General features: G+C 46.2%; 1 protein-coding gene across 1 annotated transcript in view; it reads right to left on the minus strand.

The window, feature by feature from the left end:
• Window positions 1-20,939, minus strand: part of SKI (SKI proto-oncogene) — a 101,640-nt gene extending 80,701 nt beyond the window's left edge. Inside the window, exons 1-2 of the mRNA XM_042032008.1 lie at window positions 20,264-20,939; window positions 19,235-20,156 (exon numbers count right to left, since the gene is read on the minus strand). Coding sequence (XP_041887942.1) covers window positions 19,235-20,146 — 912 coding nt within the window. The 5' untranslated portion in view covers window positions 20,147-20,156; window positions 20,264-20,939. The remainder of the gene's footprint in view (window positions 1-19,234; window positions 20,157-20,263) is intronic.
• Between the last annotated feature and the right edge of the window lie 1,446 nt (window positions 20,940-22,385).

A 22,385-nucleotide genomic window follows, 5' to 3' on the forward strand; every position in this document is an offset into this window, starting at 1 on the left:
CCCCTGTGCTACCACTCCATAGACTCCCTTATCTCATCAGCCCCTGAGCATCCCATCCTCACTCCTCCGCGTTCATGTTCCCAAACTGTCAATCTCCCCGCAGTGACTCACAAGGTTCTGAACCCACCATTCGCCTCTGAGTCTCACTATTTTTTCATACAAGTCCTTCTGCTTTAGATTGAGAGGCGTCTTATTCTTCTTAAATGTTAAAAACGAAATTAAAAAGAATCACTGAAAGCAATATGCCCTCAGCACAACAGCCTCCCTGAGAGCTCTGCATACTTCAAAGAAAAACACAAGAATCTAATTCTGCTCTCCAGTCAGAGTGCTGCAAATTAGGAATAATTCTGCTGAAGTCAATCAAGCCACAATCATTGTAACAACCACTGTGAGCAAAAGTGAAGCAGGGCCTGCCTGTGGGCACATTTCAGGAGTGACAATGGAGTAGAAAATACACGGCAAGCGTGTATTAAAGTTTAGGTCAGCTTTACAGACTCTCAATGAACTCCCCTTATAACCCACTGAAAACAGGAATTCTCTTTACCCACATTCTAATCCTCATTGTTACACAGTGCCAGCACCACCTGTGCATTACTAACACACCTCTGAGAAGGTGGGGTGGCTGGAGATAGCTGCCAACCAAAATTCCAACACAGGCTTTGTCATCCCCACGTGGCACGGATGTATCACCCACCAGAGATGGCTCCAGTTCTTTACCTTCTGTCACCTCCCAGTTCAGATTATCCCACATTAAACCAAGGGCTCACTTAAGGCAGTGTTTTTAAAACTGGTGGAGTTCAGCCATTGGCAATGGAACTGCTTAAATGTTTTCTCATCCAATCCTACTGCAAAAAGGAGGAGGAGAATCGAATACAGAAATACAGGCAGCTCTTCCCAAAACATTCATTTTGACATTTTGATATTCCTTAAGCTACTGAGTAACCTGACCAAAGTGGAAGGGGTTACAGAAAACCCAGCATGCTTATTTTCTAGGGAACACAGAACCAAACCCAAACATGCACATCCATACATTATTGGATTTGCTGGTTTAATCAGCAAGTACCAGTGACTCAATTAGCCTCTTAGCAGTGCCTAAATGGCACTAATTCAGCCCGCTGGCTGCTGCAGCACACATCTCCCAGGCTGTCCCTTTGGATTTAGCGGTAACAGCACGGCTATTCTTCTCCTGACAGCACCAGGGGCCCAGACAGTCTCCTGCTCTCTCTCTTTTCCTCTGTTCTGCCAACCACACAGAAAGAAAAGACCCCAGGGCTGACTGTGTGTGAGCGTTGAGTAGGAGGAAAAAGGAAGAGGGAGACACTATTTCTATTCATTTTACAGCTTCATCCATCAAAAGCCTTTCTAAAAAAATTGAAAAATGCATTCCCAGAAGCTCCTGGTTTAGAGCAACAGCGTAATAAGGTGTTTAAGACATTGACCTAAGCTTTAGCAGCCATATCTACTACACAAAAGTTTAACAAATTACAGATGTACTTAGAGAAGTACTATTTGATTCTAACCCACACACCCACTATTGTTGGTCTGTTATTTATGGGTTTTGGGTTTAGGATAAAGGATAAACCATCAACATGAACACACCCTACTTTTAAGTGAAACTCTAACACCTTTGGCAATCTCAAACAGTAACACACAACCCCAGTAAACAAACCAGCTGACCCCAAAGTGCTTTTGCTGGGCACTCAACAGCACATTTGTTCAGTTAATTTTTGTGACTCTCCCTTATATAACAACTAATTTTCAGGCAGATTGATTCCCTGGTGAGTTGTTGCACATTGTGCAGCCATAAAAGCACCAGTGACAGTCAAAGAAGGTGACAGGAACAGTAGGCTGGTGTTAGGGCAGAAGCCAAAAGGAGTTTTGGCAGCAACTAAGTATATGTCAAATTAAAGTGACCAAGCAACTACAGCTTCAAAAGTATTGAGTCAGTATGAACAAAATGTGCTGTCAAAACACAACATGTCAGAACTGAGCCCATCAGATCTAGTTTACTTGATGACTATACATAGAATTACAGGTCAGGAGAAACACAGAAGATCTCAGAGGAGGAAAAAACCTTTGCTAATTAATTTACAATATGAAAAGCAGAGTAATCTCACCCAGAAAAAAGGAGCAAATGACACATGAGCTCTTCTCTCTCTTCTTCATCGTTCTCCTCATAACTTACAAATGAAGGCTCATTAAAAAATGGTCAAAGGTGGACTCACTCTTGGTTTGAGAGCCACATTTGCAAAAGAGGTAATATTGCTTTAAATCCCTCCTAGCAGCTTCCCAGCTGACAACAACTTGGCATCCAAAGGCTAGGTAGGAACTTGGCAAACATACAGGATTTCTACAACAATATTTGCAACATAAAATGAAACAAACAAATAAAAAAGAATATCCCTTTCAAGTACTAGACAGTAAACAGGCCTTGCACTCCCACTCCCCTTTCCTTATTAATATTCAACAGTTTAAAATAAAGATGTACCAAAAAACCACCAGGGAATCCAGGGAATTCATTAAGCCTTCAGTATTTCAGTTCACCAGTCTCTGATTTCCAGTCAGCTGAAACTGGAAAGTCATTACTTCAGCTACAGCCCAGGTCAGAGGAAAGACTAATCCCAGACTGACAAAGCTGCCAGATTCCAGGTTCAGGATGAATGCAGGATGGTTGGGGAATTATAAGGGAGAATAAGGAGAATGCAGTATCTTAATTAAGGAAAAACAAACAACCTGTGCCAACAAACAAGGACATGTACTCGGGCAGCACAAATCAGTGTTACTGGAGCCACTGTGTGAAACCTGCACAGAGCAGGGCACAGAAACCACCAAGTCTCCTATTCTTGCATGTTTAGGTCAGTTTGACATCTGGCTTTTAGAGATGCTCATGTGTGAATTCCACACGTCCTTCACCCCTGCCAGCCCAAACCCACAGCGAGTACCCAGCTATTGCCTCCATACAGACCCTGCCAGGGCTGGTCCAGAGGGCAGCACAGCTCACACCACACAATTCCCCCCTGCACAAAAGTCAACAACATCTTTCCTGCACTAAGCAACAGGAAATTGTTGCCAGCAAGGGGAACTCCATGGGAAGTGTGCAGAGACAATATCCTGCTTGGTGCATCCCCACAGCTCCTCAAAACGGTCCCAGATTTGCTGCTGAATCCCCTGCCCATATCCCTGCTCCCCTCACTGCCTGCCTGAGAAATCCCCTCCTAACTCAGCTCCCAGCTGCTCCCAGCACTCCCCATCCAGCAGGAACTGCTGCTCCTCCTGTCACTTTGGCTTTATAAAAACACTGGAACCAGACAGGCAGATCGTTGTAGGGTTTTTCTTTTTTGGGTTCGGGTTTTTCGTTTGTAGGTAAACTCCAATGTGGCACAGAGATTATAAACTGCAGCCTGGTATTTGGGGAAAGCCGCCTTTCCCTCAGTGCTGCAGTGGGCAGGGCAGGCAGAGGTTCTAGCAAAACGAAGAGAGATGACAAGCAAATAAATGGAACTGTTCAAAAACATTCTGTTGAGTAGGTGATGTTACTGCAGCTTATGGACATTTTGTCTTCCCTCGTCAGAAAAGCTGGCTTGCTAATTTATGGGCAGAGTGGGAAAAGCAGAGGGATACAGACAGACACAGAATACTTAAAACAGGCCTCAGAATGGAGACAAAGCTCCCCTTTCACCTCCTGCTGCTATTTACCATCTGGGATCCTGAAAAGGGGGTGATGGGTAGTTTTGTGATAGGTTTGGCAAGGGGCAGGACATTTAGGATTTTCTATGTGTAACAAGGTCATGTGTCAGCGCCTTTGCAGCACATGGGAACACTATCCAAAAGAAGGTTCAACAAAAGGGGTTGCCCTGGCTGAACTGGAAAGAAATTCTCTTTAAAAATATCCTGGTACCAATGCAGGATCTTAATAAGATTAGTAATAATAATAAATTTGCAGAAAATGCCTCCAGAATGTAGCTTGGGAAAGCACAAGAAAAAAATGAAGGAATGAACACATCCAATTAAAAGTGGGTATTTTTTATTATTCTATTTTTAGAAGTGGTATGAAATTTAAAAGCAAAATGAAAACTCTGAATCACATCGTTTACACCTCTGGAAACCAAACAGGTCAGGTCACTCCATGCTCTTTGGTAACTTTTGCTTTCTTGAGCCCCTTACATCGCACTTAGGAAGTAAGACCTCAACAGGCTGATATGAAATGTGCTGCGTGCCATGGAGAGGGAGAAGTGCTTTGTATTACAGTATTCTTTGGCATTTCCACTAATATTGGGGGTTGGGTGGTGGAGATAACTCAGGATTTCAGTCTCTGCCTGTAAGAAGTGTAGTGGTTCTATTCTTTTTTTTGATCACTTTGTTTCACAAAAGCAATTTATAAAGAGCAGTTACATGAAATGAGGAGTCCTGTCTTCATAAAGAGAATTATTAAAAGGGTGAATTTCCCATCACAGGGTGCTACAGTAAATCTTTAAACAGGATCCTTTAACCCAAGGACCTGAAGGTAACATGAGCACCCCAGCCTTTTGCCCAGACTGGAAGTCTGCTGACTGAAGTGATTCTAACAATGCTCCTACTGCAGACAATTCAATCTGTGCATTGAATTATTTAAAATCTGTTCTCTACAAGATGCCCAGATGTGAGAATTAGTCACTAGAACTAATGCAGTACTTTCCTACCCATGTGTCTCAAACTCCCGTGTAGCAGAAACCCCGTTTTCAAGTCTGAAAGTTCTAAACCCAGGATGTCACCACTACAGCATCAACTACCCAGAGAAGTTAAAGGCAGTTCGTGCTTTGTGGAAGACAAAATTTCACAAGGTAGTGAAGGGAAATCAAAAAGTTATGTCAATCCTAAAGAACAGACCCTTTAAAAAAATCACTGGATCACACCTGTAAATCTGGTGCAGTGCCCTTGGATGTGAAAATGTTCTTGTTCCTCACCAGCCTCTCCTCCATGCATGCACATCACAGATCCAAAACTGGAGCCAGGGAGCAGGAAAAGGATCACAACTGGCACATTGCCATGAGAGACAAACAGATGGACACCTTCAGTCCATCAAGAAAGGCTCTTCAAGGGATCAGAGTTCAGGATGGCTCCATCCCACAGCCTGGATCAGGCTGCAATCAAACCCTTGGGCCAGAAAGCCACAGCATCCACCCCCGACATGGTCCTGAGGGCTCCTTCAGGCTGCTACTGATACTATAATGGTGTCACCTAGCTGCAAAAAAACAACAAATAAATGGCTTTTCACTCCCAAGTTCCTTCTTTTCTTTCCTCTATGTGTTGTTCTGCTCTGAGACAATAACCATAGCTCTGCTTTGTCCCTCCAGTTTTGAAAAGAGCTGCAGAAAGAGGGGGACACACGCACACAGAGGTTAGAGGCACTGGACAATGCTCAGGATTGGAAAATGTTACCAAAAAAATAAAATAAATAAATAAATATAATCACAGTTTTGATAGTTCTGTGGGAAAAAAAAAAAACCTTAGCAAATTTGCAACAAAACTGTTAAGTAATTAAGGCAAGACACTTCACACATGAACTTAAACTGCTAATTAAATCCCCCCTGCTTAATTGACTAGATTTGCATATCATTCAGTGAGGAATGGGAATGGCTTGGGCATTACACAAGCACTTCCTTGTACAGGAAGGCAGCTCAGTAACATAAACTAAGTTATAAGACAAAAACAATGCCCAGTTTCTGAATGAAATAGAAATTTTCAGCAGAGATTTTCAACATGGTTTTGTGAGGAACATTAGAACAGAACTCTCTGCAATCAGTTACTACTCCAATAGTAATATTCAGAACTACAGCAAATGTTTTATACCTGTTTTATTTCCCTACTATTTAACCCATGATCACTGTCTGCTCATCCATGCAGCTCCCAGTTACTCTAAAAAATGGGTTTACAACCAAGAGAATCCATTTCTACTTGGAAAACTCCCATACCTTCATTTCAATAACCATAGGATAAAAAGTATCAGTGTCTGTCCCTCTCTACCACTAAACTTAGTGTGCATTTAAGGAAGGTTTGAGCAAGCCTCCAGACCTGTAGCAGCAAAGAAACACTTTGACTCTTAAGATCAACTACAGTCAAGGAAAATGCACAACTATCTGCCATTCCCATCCCAAATGACCCAAGGTGTGCAGGATGAATCCAGCCTGGCAGAAGCTCTGCTCCAAGGAGGCCAGATGAGGTTTTTTTAAAGTGGGTAAAGACTCAGAGTCAGGAACACAACCTCTCCACATGGTAAAAACCGGTTCTAGGAGTTCCTCTCAATAATCTGCTTTTCAAGTGAGAGTTCTTACACCAATGTACACATGAGCACCTGGAGAATCAGGGCCATTCTGGCATTCCAGTCTCCAAAAGAAGAGTGTAGATCATAACATCTCACCACTCTGGTGTAGAAGTTGGTGTCACATCAGTTGATTTGCACATTCCATTCACAGATATTGATAAGGAGGTATTTTTTTACCTCATCTTGTATCTTAAAAAAAAAAATAAAATCAATTCTTTATCTCATTTTAAAAGGTTCTGTAAGTCTTTGAAACATTAATATTCTCCCTAACAAAGCCAGCAGCTGCTCTGCCAGTCTGTGACATGGATGGTTTTGTTAAAAGGTTTTCATGTGGGGTTTTTTCAGTTCAGTGTGCTTTGCATATGAAACAGGACATTTCCCCACCCTCCACCCCCATTCCCTCCTAATCCAGAAGGGACCTTACTTCCTCCCTCTCAAACAAGCAGCTCATTCAGCAAAAGGGAAATCCCGAGATGCACTCGGGCACAGAGCCTAGAGAAGGAGCTTGGAGAAAAAAACCCAAACCAACAAACCTAACAACAAAAACACCACCACACACCCCCTCCAAAAAAAAGAAGGAAAAGAAGCGCTACCAAGTGTGTCCAAACCAGCAGGAAGAGGAGCAACGGAGCTGGTAATTACGAATTTACTTCTGCAGACTTCTCCTTCGGGACATGGCTCTGCCCTGCTGGTCTTTACCAAATTTTCCAGGGCTGCAATTCACTTTTGGCCCTATGGTGACACCGCCCAAAGCTGCAGCTCTCCCCTGCCCAAGGAGGAACCACAGATTGGAGAAGCCTTTACACGACGGCTGAGGGTGAATTTGGACCAACTCAACTGTTACTTTGACATGATAATCTGAGGCAAAAACTGGTTTTGGTTTTAAAATGAAAACAAAACCCAAGCAACCTTTTCTTAGTTAAGAAATTGGTTTGAGCAGGATCTGTGTGTCTCCATATTTCTCTTCCCTGAGACTTTGTGACATCATAATTGTCTACAGCAGTTAATTCTGATGTCACAGGGAATTAAGATTTTGGCTGAGGGAGCAAAAAAGTTCAAAAGTGAGGGGGATCTAATTAATAAGAGATTTTTTCAAGGACAAAACCCACATACAAGAAGTACAGCAATTTCAATGTAAGGGTTTCACATCTGCTAAGATGGGATCCAGCTGCTCCTTTACAAGCATATGAATGAGCATCCCTCTTAGAAACAAAGGAATATATGGAGTTTTGTGTGACTCCACTGAAATCAAATCAAGTTATAATACGAGAAAACTGCACCAATAAATTAGTCCAGCTAACAAGGACAAATTTGATAAAATTTTTAGAAACCTAAATTATAAATTTGCATGTAAATTTGTAAGAGCAGAATTCAAATGTTGAAATAGACATCTGAAAGGAAAACCTCCACTGAAATCCCATCAATTACTAAAATTTTCACTTGTAACATCTCAGCAGAATGTGACCCTCAGATTATTGCCAGTGAGGAAAACCTGGCCACATTTGGGAGTGATTTCCACTTTGAGATACATTTTAATAAATTTGGACCAAGTCCAGTGACCTCACTGGAGTCAAACCACAGAGGCTGGAGCGAGGCAGTCCAGGTTCCACGGCAGGGTCTGGGGCAGGGAAGCTCCAACTTCTTCCCTTTCCCTGCATCGAACCCTGGCAGGGTTTCCCTGACAGCATTGATGCCACGTGGATTATCCTGGCTGCATCCCAGGCCAAGAGAACTGGGTAAAGACCCTCAAGGTGTGGAGCACAGGGACATTTAGAATATTCTCTTTTCTCTAACGGCAGGAGTTAAAGCTCACCATGGGTACACCAATGGAAGTGCAGGACTAAGCAGTGCAGTGATGTCACACAAGCTTGGGCTGCTCACACAATTCTCAGCCATGATTCCAGGGAAGATGTTCCTGCTGGGAACCTCCCCACACGCTGTCCCCTCTGCTTGTGCCACTGTCGCTTCTCCTGGAGCTGCAGGAACTCATGAAGCTTCACAAAACAACCCAAAACAAGGGAAACAAAGAGAACACTGCGATTCTTTGGTAGCAGTTTGTGTCCCATGGACTCAGTTTGTGATTTAAAGAGTGGAGAGTCCTCTGGGTCACAGAATTAGAAGCTGCTGTCAGGAAAAAAACGAGTCAGTTGTGCACCACAGCATGGAAATACAGGTGAGGCAATAATCCCCATGAGGGAATGCAGTGGAAAGTGAGCCCACAGCTCCCACTCCAGCTCCTCCCCACTGTCCCAGTACCTCTGCGGAGTGACTGGGACAGAGACGTGGAACATTCTCCATCCCCAGCTCCGAACTGCTCAACCCCAACTAAAGCGAAGCATGACGATCTCTACAAATGCAAATGGCCCAAATGCCAAGACTAACATTTCTAAAACCTAATTCAACTCTTTCATTTCTTAGCTGCAGGCCCTTTGCTGCCACTCCTTTTTTCCACCCAAACAAAAGACTAAAGGGATGACTCAAAGCAACTTGAATTTCAAGCTAAAGCCACAAAGCACTGAATGCCTCATCTTTAACATTAAACAGGTGTGCAGATGATATTCTTTCAAGCCTCATAACAGCTAGGTTAATTGCCAAAAAACTGCAAAAAGACCAAATTTACTTAAAAGACACATGAGTAAGTTAATGCTACAAATAATCAAGAAAGTCATACAACAAATACAAGCAAAGAGTAGTTAAGGCACTGCCAACTCCTACTCCTTTTTCCCCTCAAAATTACTGATTTACTTTTATTTTGTATTCACAATTTTATATAATAAAAGTATAAAACCATATAATAATAAAAATATAATTCAATTTTTTCCTTCAGAACTCAGTAGTCTTCAATACAATACCTTTGCTCTAGAATCAACAGGGCAAAAGAAAGATCAATGAATCCATTATAAAAAAAGATTGTCACAGAAATGTTTTTAGAAATTAAGGTTTTAGAAAAGGAGTATCTAATTTGCAGGCTGTGAGGGCCAAGACCTTTGAGCAGTAGTTCTGCATACTCACTGATAGGAAAAGAGAGCACTTTACTCCACTTTTATCCCTGTCTGTCACTAAATATGGCCCAAAGGTTATTTGGCTCCCCTGGTTTTACAAAAAACTCCACTGTTGTGGTAAGAAAAGGGCAAAAAGCCAAATGAAAGTAAATCTTTGGCTATATTAGTGCAAGGACTCATTGCATGCCCTGTTTCTTATTAGTGACTGAATGGGAACAAAGAAATATCAATGATGGACCTGATGCTGCAGTCTGTGCTCCTCTGAGGCTGATTTACTTCTCCCAGCAGCTCTGCACCACTCTAAACACAGTTATTTCAAAGGAATATTTCTAAATTATACCAGCATGGGTGAGATAATTCACTGAATAAACTGGAACTGCCAGTGGGGAGTTAAGAATGGCAATTTTTTTTTTTTGGATGACTGTTATCCTTTCAACTCAGATAAGTTTTCCAACTGTGGAATGATGGTGCTTCAGAAAAGCCTGTTTGACATATAATTCACAATAACAGAAGTGGAAGTCTGAAATCCACTACATCAATGAAGGTTACCAAAATCAAACCATACTTTAGCCTTAATATTGTGCACTTTCTGCCTTTTTTAGTCCATTACTCTTTATAAAAGCTATAAAACTTATTTTACTGCTATGAATAGGTAAACCTGAACAATCTTGAGGAATTTGTAGGGTGAAAAAATATCGAACCTAGAAAAATTTAATAGTTAGTTTTTTAATTATTGAAAGTAATTCACTGCTTCTAACTGGTACTACTGCAACCTCTGTCTAAGTAAGCAGCAGGATGCCTGTGCAACCTGTGTTTTTTACTACTCAGCAGAACTAATTTTGTGAGCTCGATCCTGGAAACAGCAGCTCCCAGCACCATGAGTGCAGCACTCCAGCATTCCACAGGGATGGAAAGAGAATGACTCTCCCAATGCCAGTGGAACTGCAGGAACAGCTCTCCAGACCTGTGCACCCTCTGGAATGGGTACAGGTGCCAGGACTCAGTCACACAAAGAGCCTCCCACAGAAATTCACACTGAAACAAGAAGTTGTTTCACCCTCTTCAAGTTCAATAAACACTCTTGACTGCAGTGCTTTCTTCTCCTGGGACACAAACTTTGATTTTGCTCAAGGGCAGCAGGAACTTCCTTAATAAATGGTCAAAGAATACCAAGAGCAGCATTACAGAGGCATTTCAGACTTTTTAATGGTAATAAAGGCAACGACTTCTTACACGGCACTCAAGTGTCTCTAGACAAGGTGGCGATCAGTGGCTGGACTCCAGGACCCCAGAGGTCTTTTCCAGCCTCAATGATTGCATGATTCCCTGAAATCCAACAACTGAAAGAAAACACTACAGCAGATATGCATCAACAGTGCTGCAGAGCCCAGAAGGATGTCCCACATGAGTGCCTGGCTGATCTACCTGGACAAAAATCACCACCTGTAACACAGGTAATGTGGGAAGTGGAGGGGGTAGAGGACTTAATAAAAATGCAGGATATGACAGTGAAAAGATATGAAATGGTTTTTCTTCCAACCCCAACAGATGTTGTTCAATTAAGGATGCAAATAAATCACCCTCTGCATTGCAAGTCAGAAAACACACACATAAAAGCTTTCTAAATACATTTCAGTTTAAACTTGCATAATTCTCCCAGTGGAGAAATCATCTTCAACTTATGTAATCCTTAGAAAGAGACATTATTACATACAATTCTGTGCCACTAAGAAACAAGGAAGACATATCTAGAAAAGAGGTGCACCCACACACGATTAATTATATGGGTGTGGAGGGAACAGAGGGGAAGAGCTGGAACAGGGATGCAGAGCCCCGAGTCTGCTGTTTCCACAGAGACTGAGCTGTGAGAGAGCTCCAGGGGCTGCTCCCCTTTCACCAGCCAGAACTGTCTGTTATACTTAACCCAGACTTCCGAACACTTGATATCCTGTCTGCTATTTCAATGCCCTTACTCAATGTTTCAGACAGACATTACACAAACTGGCTGGTGAAAAGAGTTGAGAAACCAAGAAGCAATCCAAGTCAATGACCTTATTCTATAAAACGATACCACTGAGTGAACAGCGGGCGAGGAACAAAGCACAGGGTACCACGGCCCCCAAATCCATCACTGAAGTCTTCCCCAGGAAAAGACAAGCACCAGGCTCTACCTTATCTTGTTGATATTGCTGCTGTCTTTTAATCCTTAAAGCCTGAGCAGTCCTTGTGCTTCCAGTGGCACTGATTCTCATACCAAAACAGAAACAGCTTCCATTTTTTCTTCAAGAAAAAAGAAAAAAAATCTACAGAAAACCAAACATAAAAGTCCCATTTTCTACAAAGCATGTGCAAAGGTAACTGTACAGAAATCAATAAACAACAAAGCCAGAGCCTACGTTATTGATTAGCTACTTTGCTGTTTACCTCCAGCATACAGAATGATGCTGCAATTTTTACATACCCATAGAATCTCCAGCCTCGGGTACATTTTCCCTGACTCTTTAAACAGGACTGTTAGAACAAGACTGCCTGAGTTAGGACGGCAGGACCTGCCTCATTTCACAGCACATATGTCTCTGCAGCTTATCAGGCTGTGTTAATATGCATCCACTGCTTGGAGAAGCCCAATCTTACATGATAGCAACCAAACCATAGATGGAGGCGATGATAAGAGCTCCACACATGGGAATTCCCATTGGCTCCCAGAAGAGCTCTGTCCATCACACACTGACAGGATCAGAGCTCGAATTAGTATCAGTGTTTTCGTCACCTCATCCAACCAAAAGTCAAAGTAAAATCATCATCTCAGTGCAGAGGGGCCAGTCTCTATCAGCCAGCAGGAGTCCCCAACGCCAAGGAAAGCTGCACACCCCATGAACTGCGTCAGATTTAACTCTGAGGCCAAGCTTACGGTCCTTGAATTTGCATCAGCAAAAAAGGCTGATCCTTATCCCAACCTTAGACATATTTCTTCATTGTTAAAAAAACAAACAAACAAAAAAGGACAATACAGGAAGAGAAGATCTCTGTGGTAGATCTCTACCACAACCTTAAAACCAAATCTTGCATGTAGTGACCAACAGACAAAACCCCTTCAGTCTGAAGCCAGCTCTCAGTTGCCCCATTCAGTGAGGTCCACCAGGATCAGAGCACCAAATGTCTACTAAGCCAAATCCTCATTAATGAGCAAAATGAAAATACTTCAAGTAGCAGAACTACAGGGTCTCAGAGTCAGCACAGTCCTGTAAATACCAGCTAAGGCCATTAACTTGGTGAAGCCACTCTGCCTCAGCACTGGGACATTCTGGTTCAGAGTCTGTCCCTGGTCTCTGCCACTACTGCCAGTCAACACACAGGAAGGAGTCTATTACACAGAGTCTGCTGTGGTTTGTGGGTGAACTGGTTCCAATTACTGTGGGCTGATTGCTTGAGTGGGAGCTGTAGAACCGGCTCCAAAGCCCCAAACCTTCGGATTAACCTCTGGTGCTCCAGAAGATACGGAGCAGGTGATTTCAGTAACGATTTGAGTCTGAATCTCTATGCTGACAATGAAATGTAAGGCATACAAGACTGCACAAGGTGTAAAGGAGGAGGGAAGGGACCAGAGCACATTTTTCAGAGCAAACCTGCTTCTTTGAAATTATTTTCCAAGAATATACACTGCCTGTATTAGAGACAGAGAGTGGAATGGCATTAAAAAACTGGTGCTGATTTATTAATTCATAATACACATTACCCAGATACACAAAACATATGCAAAGTAGATATTATCTAATAAAATGTGTCATTAGCACACATGCTTTAATTGACAGACTTCAAACAAAAACATGCTATATTCCTACATTTTAAAGTAATGCTTCCTGTATGTGAAGATTAATTTGAATTAAGTGCTCTACGGCCACTCAGCTAAAATAGATCAGCCTAGTAATTGATGGGATTCTATCAGTAGATTCTTCACAATCCAGTATAAGTCATTTTTGTCTTATTTTTTCCAAGATCCTCCTATTGGTTTTGCTGTAACTCTTCCACGACAGTTCCCTCTTAAGTAAGAATTACAGTGTCAAGTCCAAAGTGTGCTTTAAAATAAAACCAAAACAACCAAACCAAGCCAAATATTTTTTAGAAAAAAAACCTCTGTCTTAATACCTCACACATGGAGACACAGCTCCTCATGTGATGGCAAAGCAGTCTGGCCAGCTGAGTCAGCAATGTGAGTTCAATCACCAGTGATCCCCAGTAAGAGCCAGCCCACTCCTTACGGCACTGGGGACATTCAAACCCTTCGCTTTGGTGAAATTACTCTGCCGGCAGATGAACCTAAGGTGAGTTTTCAGTGAGACTGGACACTGCATCTCTGTAGACACCCAATGCCTGTGGCTCTGGAGCCCCCCTGCTCTGGCAGTGCTGGTGCTGGGGGTGCAGATAAGGAACGAGAGGCTCCAGCCCAGGGCTGCTGCGCTGCCCGGACACGCTTGGAGCAGCCTGGCGCAGACGCCTCCAGATGCTTTTACAACACTGATCCAAAGGCGCCTCTCAGCAAGTGCAAACACACCCTCCCGGGTCAGCCAGCCCCAGCCAGCGATAACTGGGCTCTCAGCCTGCCAGGGACCAGGTGTCGGGCTCCCAGCACATCCAAAAAATAAGCGGTGTTTACACGCATCTTCAAAGCACACTACTGTTTGGGCAGAACACACGCCCAAGCCTGAAACCACAGAAATGGAGAGGCAAGCGAGACAGCCCAGACAATGGAGGGAGAGGCAGAGGTTTAAATATTTTAGGCAGCGATTTTCAAAAGCAGAGATTGCATATAATTCCCTCCCTAATTCAAGAGAACTGACTTGAGGAACTTAGGAACTCTTCTGCAGCAAGAGAGAGCCATGGTTGACTCAACACCATTAGATCATTCACAGCACACTCTTTGTCCAACACACATGCACGTACCTGCTGCTTTGTTCTCGATCTACAACATCTGTAAAACTGTTTGCACGGTTGAGAAAAACTGCTGATGTTTGCTTAAACACTGACAGTCTCCCCAGGTACATGGGATTTCATTCAGGCTGGCGTCACTTTTGAAATCCAACTTTTAAGCTGTAAAAGGCTTCTTAACCAAGCTACTGCCCCAAGACGTCAATGTTTTTGTTTTAGGGACTTCTAAATTTTTACTGGAGCATCTCGAAAACAATTCTTGGACATCAAGTAGAAAACAGGACTTCAATATTCTATGGGAAAACAACTGAACCCTCAGTTCTCAGGCAAAAATTTTCCAACAGTATTTCTTGTGTCAGTTTGCATCAAGAATAAATCCATCCTGCAGTCTGAACACCACTGCCAGGGAATAAACTCAGAACCTCTCTGCTACACCCACCATAGGATATACCCTATTAACACATAAAGGTTACTACTGCCAGGAGGCAGGACTTTAGGACAAGACACACATTCCAGCCCTACTCCTGCAGCCTTTCAGGTGGCCATAAAGCACAGCACAGCAACCACTGGGCAGCACCTAAAAGCCCACGTCCTCCCTCCAGCCACGCCAGCGCCGCGCCGCTCCACTCGCAGCAATTTGGGTTCTTTGATTCGGCTGCACACTTGACCTGGCTAAACCTTCCTCCAGCTGAGCGAGCTGCATGTTGTGGCAGCACTGGGTTGGGAGGCATTGTGAAATAAAGTGGGAGGCCTCATGTGCTCATTTGTGTGTCAGTACCCAGAATGCTGCTTCTGGCTTCCAGCTACTTCATAGAAGTGCTGCTGGGACTTGAACCGTGGGAACACGGCAGCACTGGGTGTGTGGGTGTGCTCACACGCGTGCAAGGACAGCTCTGGCTCTCCTGGGCCCTGCTCACAGCCAGTCCTGCTCAGGGCACAGATGTCTGGCACACAGGTGGGGAATCTCAAAGCGCTGTGAAATGTTGCTCGGTTCAGCATTGGAGAAAAAAGGTTAGAAACAGACACAGTCAAACCCACCCTCCTCTTCTGGAAATAGCAACCAACAAAGCCTTCAGGGCTGCGTCTGAATTAATTCTGTGCGAGTGGAGCATCCTGATGTGAGGCAAGCAGGGAGCTGTCTGTCACACGGGAGAGGAGAGCAGCGCCACAGACACACTGAAGCCACATCAGTCCCACAGGAGAACATGCACCAGGCACCAGAGGTTGAGCCCAAGAAAAAGGCTTTGGCACTGATGGTGGATATCTAGGACCCTGTTTTGCAACCCCATCAGGTTATTCACATTTTTAATTTCTAGAAATACCCCAGAATGTAATGGTTGTGCTGCGTGCCAGTAATGGTGGATGAAATGAGACAGGTAGGGAAACAGGACACCCACACAAGTAAAAGCCGTGTTGGTGCAGAGAGAAAGCAAAGCACAACAAACCCTGCATGGGAAGGTGGAACACCCAGTGAAGGATACAAAATAAGTAAAACGGAGAAGTTATAGGGCTCAAGAAAAGAAAGAGCATTGGGAAGTGGCAGGAAGGTGAAAAGACCTTATGGACAGTCAATTACTCATCCAAGCATGAACAAGGAGGATATAAAAACGAAAATTTTAAAAGAGGGTAAAGGATAGTGACTGAGGCCTTTATGGTCCCTGCTCTAGTGGGGGGGCTCCAGCTGTCACAACTCCCTCCAGCTTTTGGTTAAGACCCTTTGCTGGCTTCACACAGGTCTAGACAAAGGATTCTTCTGCAAGTTGCAAGACCAGGCAACAGGAGTCTTGTTCAACCAACACCGCTGACCGAGAGATGAGACCTCTGCAGCTACACATCCATCTCCTGGTACAGACGGATGGATATGCACTACAGATACTTGATGTACAGAGAAATATAAACTGGGAATGAAATATCTAGGAAAAACTACACCTTGTAGCAAAGCTTTAAAACCACGCCAAGGAAAAAAAAGGAAAAGGGAAACAAAAAAAAAGAGAGGAAAAAAAGGCAGTTCTGCCACTACGCTGAATCTGCATCAGGGGCTTGTGCCAACCCAGCTCCTCCATTTAAGTCAGACCCTTAAAAGGCAGAGCTGTGCTGGCAGAAATCTCCAGACCTCATCACAGAAACCTCATGGAGACACATGAAAAGGTCAAAACACTCACTGCTGCTTAAACAGCCATAAAATTGGTCATATGCATCCCATGCTACCAACATACTACCAGAACCCCAGGGCAAACACACCACACAACACAGTGCGTGTACACACAGAGAGAAATAAATAAATAGAGAAACTGAAAAAATAAGGCCACTCCTGAAAGCAGAAAATCCAATATCTGACACAGCAGCTTATGGCACGCCACGCACAGGAACACCTCTGTATGAAACAGAACAAAGCAAAGCTGAGATCTACATCAAAAAGGAAGCCCACCACAAAGACACATGTGCTTCACCCTTTCATCCCCGGAGACAGCCAGAGCCCCACAGACACACAAAACCCACACAGGATTTAACACACATGGAATGGGACCATCCTGTCATTTCCTCACTAGGCATCTAAACTTTACTCCAATGTTACTTGCCCCTGGCCACAGCCTACCAATCTTAGAGCCTGATTAAATCTCTCCATAATTATCCACACACACTGCTACAACACAAATGACCTTAGCATATGATATCCGTTGGCTAAGCCCAATGGAAAAAGACTTCAGGAAAAGGAAGGATAAGCGTACAAAACACTGCCAGCACTGTCAGGGTCTCCTCAGGACTGCACTGGTTCAATAGAAGCATCCTGAAGGCAGCTCAAAAGCCTTGAAACTTAATATGAGATAAAACATTCTGTTTTCTCTACCCCATCTTCTGAGCAGACACCACTCTATTCTTCCCCACCTCACCCCTTGCCACCTTCCAAATGAATTTATGCAGGAGACTTAGCATTTCACCATGATGGATTTCTGGCAAAATTTTCCAAAAAATAGATGGCCACCATTTCCTCACAGAATTTTTGGCGTTCACTATTAGATAACTTTAACTCACTCTTGCAAGAAGTGCTGCGCTCCAGGCATATTTTGGAGGGTGAGGGAAGAGTGCTTCTCATATTCTGAACTAGGACCTATGAAAGGGTCCCCAAAAAAACTGAGGCACAGTCAAGGTTTAGTAACCTTTTCTTGTTCTTGTCCTGCAGCCTCACCTGGGGTGTTGGATAAATGATGCAGCTGAAGAGAACACTGAAAAAGCCTTGCAAGAAAAGGAAAGTACTCCTCTACTAACATTCATTTTAATTAAACTCTGGAAATGACCAAGTCAGGGGCACAAGACCTTTCTACAACAAGAATGTGGAGGTTTTTTAATTTTACTTCCCAAACGAAGCATGCCCTAGGAAATTCCTTTCCCAGCATGAAAAATGTTTCCAGTTTGAGAGCCATATTCTCCTCTCACATCCATGTAGATCTATCCCACCATTCCATCTCAGCACATGACTGACGGAGAATAGACAAGCCATTAAAAACACATCCACCTCCAACCACGGGGATAATGTGCCTCATTACAGCCCAGCTTTGTCACAGCGTCCTGACACTCCGGGGAGGAAAAGGAGGGGTGAAGACAAGGACTGAGCCGGGGGCCAGGAGAGAAACTGGAACTGGAAAAGTGAGACTCTGCTCCCTAATCCAGAAGCGTGGAGCCCAGTCAGATGGGCTCACTAGGCCTCCTAGGCTGGTTGTGGAATTACTGTACTGTTTGCACAGCATATATAAAAAAAAAATCTGGGTTTTGGTTGGGTATTTTTGTTGCACTTTTTTAGAAATAAAAGCTCTACCTTAGTCAGAGTGCGTGGCTGACCCTTTAAACAGGTATTTGGTAAGTTAATTGAGATTTTTCACCGTGGGCTTTAAATATCGCTTCTCTTTTCCAGCCTTGTGTACTGCCCTTCCACTCCGGACATAAAAACCCAAAGTTTGGAAATCTCTGACAATGAGGCAGAGCCCAAGCAACAAACCTGCAGGGGAAAACTCGGGAGGCAGGAGTTTGCTTTCCCCTTGCACCGGGGGGAAGGAGCAGGAAGCAGAATTGCTCATCCCCAGCCAGTTGCACCATCGCCAGGAGCCAGACAGACATCCCGCTGTCTGGGAGTCCTCAAGGCCTTGTGGCACTGCTGCCCATGGAGCAGGACCGGTGCCAGATGCCAAGGCAGCCTCCCACCCACACACCAGGGATTCTGGGATCTAAAGGCAGCTCAGACTGAAAGAAAAACAAGCGACACCTAAAAAAAAAAAAAAATGTGCTTTAGCTGTCTGGCTCAGCACAGCACGGCATGGAATACCTTAAGGAGCTGCTGCAGCTGGCCCTAGACAGAGTCATTTGCTGGATGTATACATAATCCAATATACAAAAGCCTGTCTGCTGGTGAAATTTAGGCTCCACAGGGATACTCTAAAAGCAGGGACTTCTCCATTCACGTTCCGCACTCTTCATCTGAAAACCAGTAACCTGCACTACCGGCACGATTTTTTTCTTAACAGGCACATTTTATTTCCATACAACCATTTAGAGCATTAACCCCCACCTCCATCCCTGGCGACACTCAATCGACCAGAAGAGTGCACGGACTTGTGTCTGGAGCCATCAGTACCTGCTCCTTTTTTCTGACTTCTCCCTTGTCTTGACCCCTGAGTGAAGAAGCCCTTAAGAGCCGAACTCACGCACTTCCAGATAAAGTCTGGGGCAGGGTGATGGGCTTCAAAGACCAGGGTCCACGTATAGTAAAATATACAAATACACATACGTAATTTAAACAAACTCCAAACACCGTGCTCAGAACACAACCAGAGAAATAAATGTGCCATCTCAAGAGCTGCTGCTTCACAGCAACACACACACGGGGAGAATGGAGAACACGATTAAAATTGCTAAATGACTCCAAGGAAAAGCAGCTGGCAACAATTTGGGTATATCGAGAAATGTTACCGAAATCCCCCCCGCCCCCTTTAAAATTACAGGCGCCACTTACCCGGGGGGCTTTCCTCTTGTATTTGTTGTTATAGTCAAATTTTTCTTTCATTTCATCTAAGAGCTGGCCCAGTCTAGCTTTCTCCTCTTTCCCAGTATAATCCTGGCTGAGGAGGATATAGGATCTCCAGTTTGCAGAGTCAAAGCCCCAGTGGCAAGTCCTGTTTTCCAGCGATTTGTGAGAGTGAACCACAAATTTGTGAGGTGGGTACATGAGCCTGCAGTCCAAGCACTGGATGCAGGCTGCGCTGGGGTTACTGTAAAGCTCTGGCACCAGGAGTCCCTTACACTTCCCAAAGCACTCATGATACACCTTGAAGCTCTTCTCCGTGAGCTCCAGCTCAATTGTGCTAGAGAATTCCTTCTTGCAGTGGGGAGGATAGGTGCCACCATAAAGCAAAGCGTTACAAAGCCTCTCAGCATCAGTTTTCGTGATGAGCCCGCAGGAAGGAGCGGAGAAGGGCAGGATGCCCATGACTTTGAGGATTTCCAGCTGGTCAGCAGTGCATCTGGAGCAGTAAATATGTAGCTCATCACACACCGAATTAATCTGCTGCAGGGAGAAGTCCCTGAGCACCGAGTTCAGGATCTGGGGCAAGCAAAGCCGCTTCTCTCCGCCCACCACGAAGCAGGAGATGGTTTCCCCTTCCAGGATGGTCTCGCACCTCTCTGTGGATCTGTCCGAGGGCATGAAGAAGGGACCAGGCATGACCGGAGGAGGCTGGATCGGGGGCAGATGCAGTACAGGTTCCGCTGGGTCTTTGCCATTGTCTTTCTTATACATCTCCTGTGCCCATCGTGCTGAGAAAGCAGCAGGGCCACCCAGGGAGCTCATAGAGCTCAGATGAAACTGTTCCAAGGTCTTCTGCAGTCCTGGATGAGGCTGGAAGCTGCTTCTACTTACAGTCTCCATTTTTTAGTTTCTATTCCCAAAACAAACAGCAAAAATCCCCAATTATCTTCCACCCTGGTGCAAATCCACTTAAGGGATTTTTTTAAGGAAAAATATGAACAAAATAAAACAACCCACCCTTGTGTTTTTCCTCCTTTTCACTCAGCAATCCACTAACGGAGAGGAAATAAATCCTTTTGTATGCGTGTCTCTCTCTTCTTTCTTTTCTCTTGGTTCGCGTTACAATTTCAAACCCTCCAAGTCTCCAAGCTGCCCCGATGGAGCACAGAATCACGGCAAAAAGAGGTCTTCATCCGAGCACTCACCCCCTCAGCCAACCCCCAGGCAAACCAATCCCTCCTCCCACACCTCCAACACACACTCACTCACACACACACACACCACCCACAGAAACACAAAAAGTCTGTGCCACGCTCCGAGCACCCGGGGCTCAAATATGTTCTGGCGGCTGCTGCTTCTCTGCAGTGATCTCCCTTCTGTCCATATCCACCGAGGGAAGGCGCGGGGGAGGAAAGTAAAAAGCAGGAGGAGGCAGAACGCTCGGTCTGTGGAAGGAACAACGCCGGAGAAAAGGCCCAAATCTCCGGCACTGCCGAAGCGGCGCGGGGGCTCCGCACGGGCGAAGAGCGGCTCCGCTGCCCCTCGTGGTCCCTCTGCTCGGCCTGGGAGGGCTCCTCGGCTCTCGGTTCGCCTTCCTTCCCTTATTTCTGCCGGTGCTCTCGTTGTGCCGTGGGGAGCCGCGGTGAGAGCGCACACATCCTCCCAGCTCCTCTTTCCAGCAGTGACTGAGAGTGCCTGAGAGCTGAGCTAATGCAGGCGGGCTCAGCCTCCCGCCCTCCGCCTCCCCCCCTCTGTTTGTTGGTGTCTGCCTCAGTCATTGAATCCCGGCCAAGAATGTGACCAACTCCCCGGGCCGGGCTCTTCCAGGAACAGCGCCCGCCTCCCCCCTCGCGCTGCGCCCAGACCGGCCGGGATGTGCCGGGATCGGCCGAGCCGAGCCGAGCCCGGCCGAGCTGAGCACAACCGAGCTGATCCGAGCCCAGCTGAGTCCAGCCGAACCGAGCTGGGATGTGCCGTGTCCAGCCGAACAGAACCGTGCCGAGCCGAACCGAGCTGTGCCGAACAGAACCGAACCGAGTCGAACCAAGCCGAGCCGAGCTGTGCTGATGATGCCGAGCCGTGCCGAGCTCAGCCGAACCGAGCCGAGCCGAGCCGAACTGCTGCACGGGCGGGCGCGCGGCGCGGCCCCGGCGGCAGCGCCGGCGAGGGAGGGAGGGAGCGGGGGGGGAGGATAAACTGCTGGGTTCACGGACCGCCGCGCCGCCAAGGAGGGGCGGTAGGGCGAGGGCTTTTTCCCTCTCGCCGCTGGATTTCTGGCAGCGGTGAAATGGAGCAGGCTCACGGAGCGGCGCTGGTCGCGCTCGCACGGGCACGGAGCGTGTGTGAGCACTCACAGCGCCCTGCCCGGCGTCAACTGCGGGCACACGCCCCGCGCCGACAGCAATCACAGGCGTGAGAGCGCGACTGATGGGCGACAACCGCGCGGGACGAGAGCGCATCCTCGGGGCGCCACGGGGCACCGGAGCCCCGAACCCACCGAGCGCTACAGGCGAGCGACACGCGTGTGCTCCCCTGTCCCGGGACACGTGTGCTCCCTTGCTCCGACATACATGTGCTTCCCTGTCCCGACACACATGTGTTCCCCGCTCCCGGCACACGTCACACGCTCCTTCCATCCACAGGCGACGCTTAACGCGTGGAAGGAGCGAGAGGCGCAACCGCAGCGCGGGTGGACAGAGGTTGGGGGCTGCCCGAGCCCTCGCTGGAGCAGGAAGGCAGAGGCAGCACTAAGGCCACGCTGGTGGCACACGGGCGGGTCGGCTCCTGGGCTCGCACCCAACCCGCGGGGCTGGGGCTGTCCGGTGTGTCCGGGGCTGTCCGGTGTGTCCGGGGCTGTCCGGTGTGTCCGGGCTGTCCGGGGGCACCAAGCGCCCCCCGCACGCCGGGGACGGGCGCCCTCTACCGACCGACGAGAGATCACCGCGACCGCCCCGCGCAATCGCCGCCGGGGCACGGACACCACTGACCACTGCCCAGGGCACGGACACCACTGACCACTGCCCAGGGCATGGACACCACTGCCCAGGGCACGGACACCACTGACCACTGCCCAGGGCACGGACACCACTGCCCAGGGCACGGACACCACTGACCACTGCCCAGGGCACGGACACCACTG

This window comes from Corvus kubaryi, unplaced genomic scaffold (genome assembly GCF_017639235.1).
Source record: "Corvus kubaryi isolate FWS band 111438036 unplaced genomic scaffold, C.kubaryi_AGA036_p1.0 37352, whole genome shotgun sequence".
In the NCBI taxonomy this organism is placed as follows: domain Eukaryota; kingdom Metazoa; phylum Chordata; class Aves; order Passeriformes; family Corvidae; genus Corvus; species Corvus kubaryi.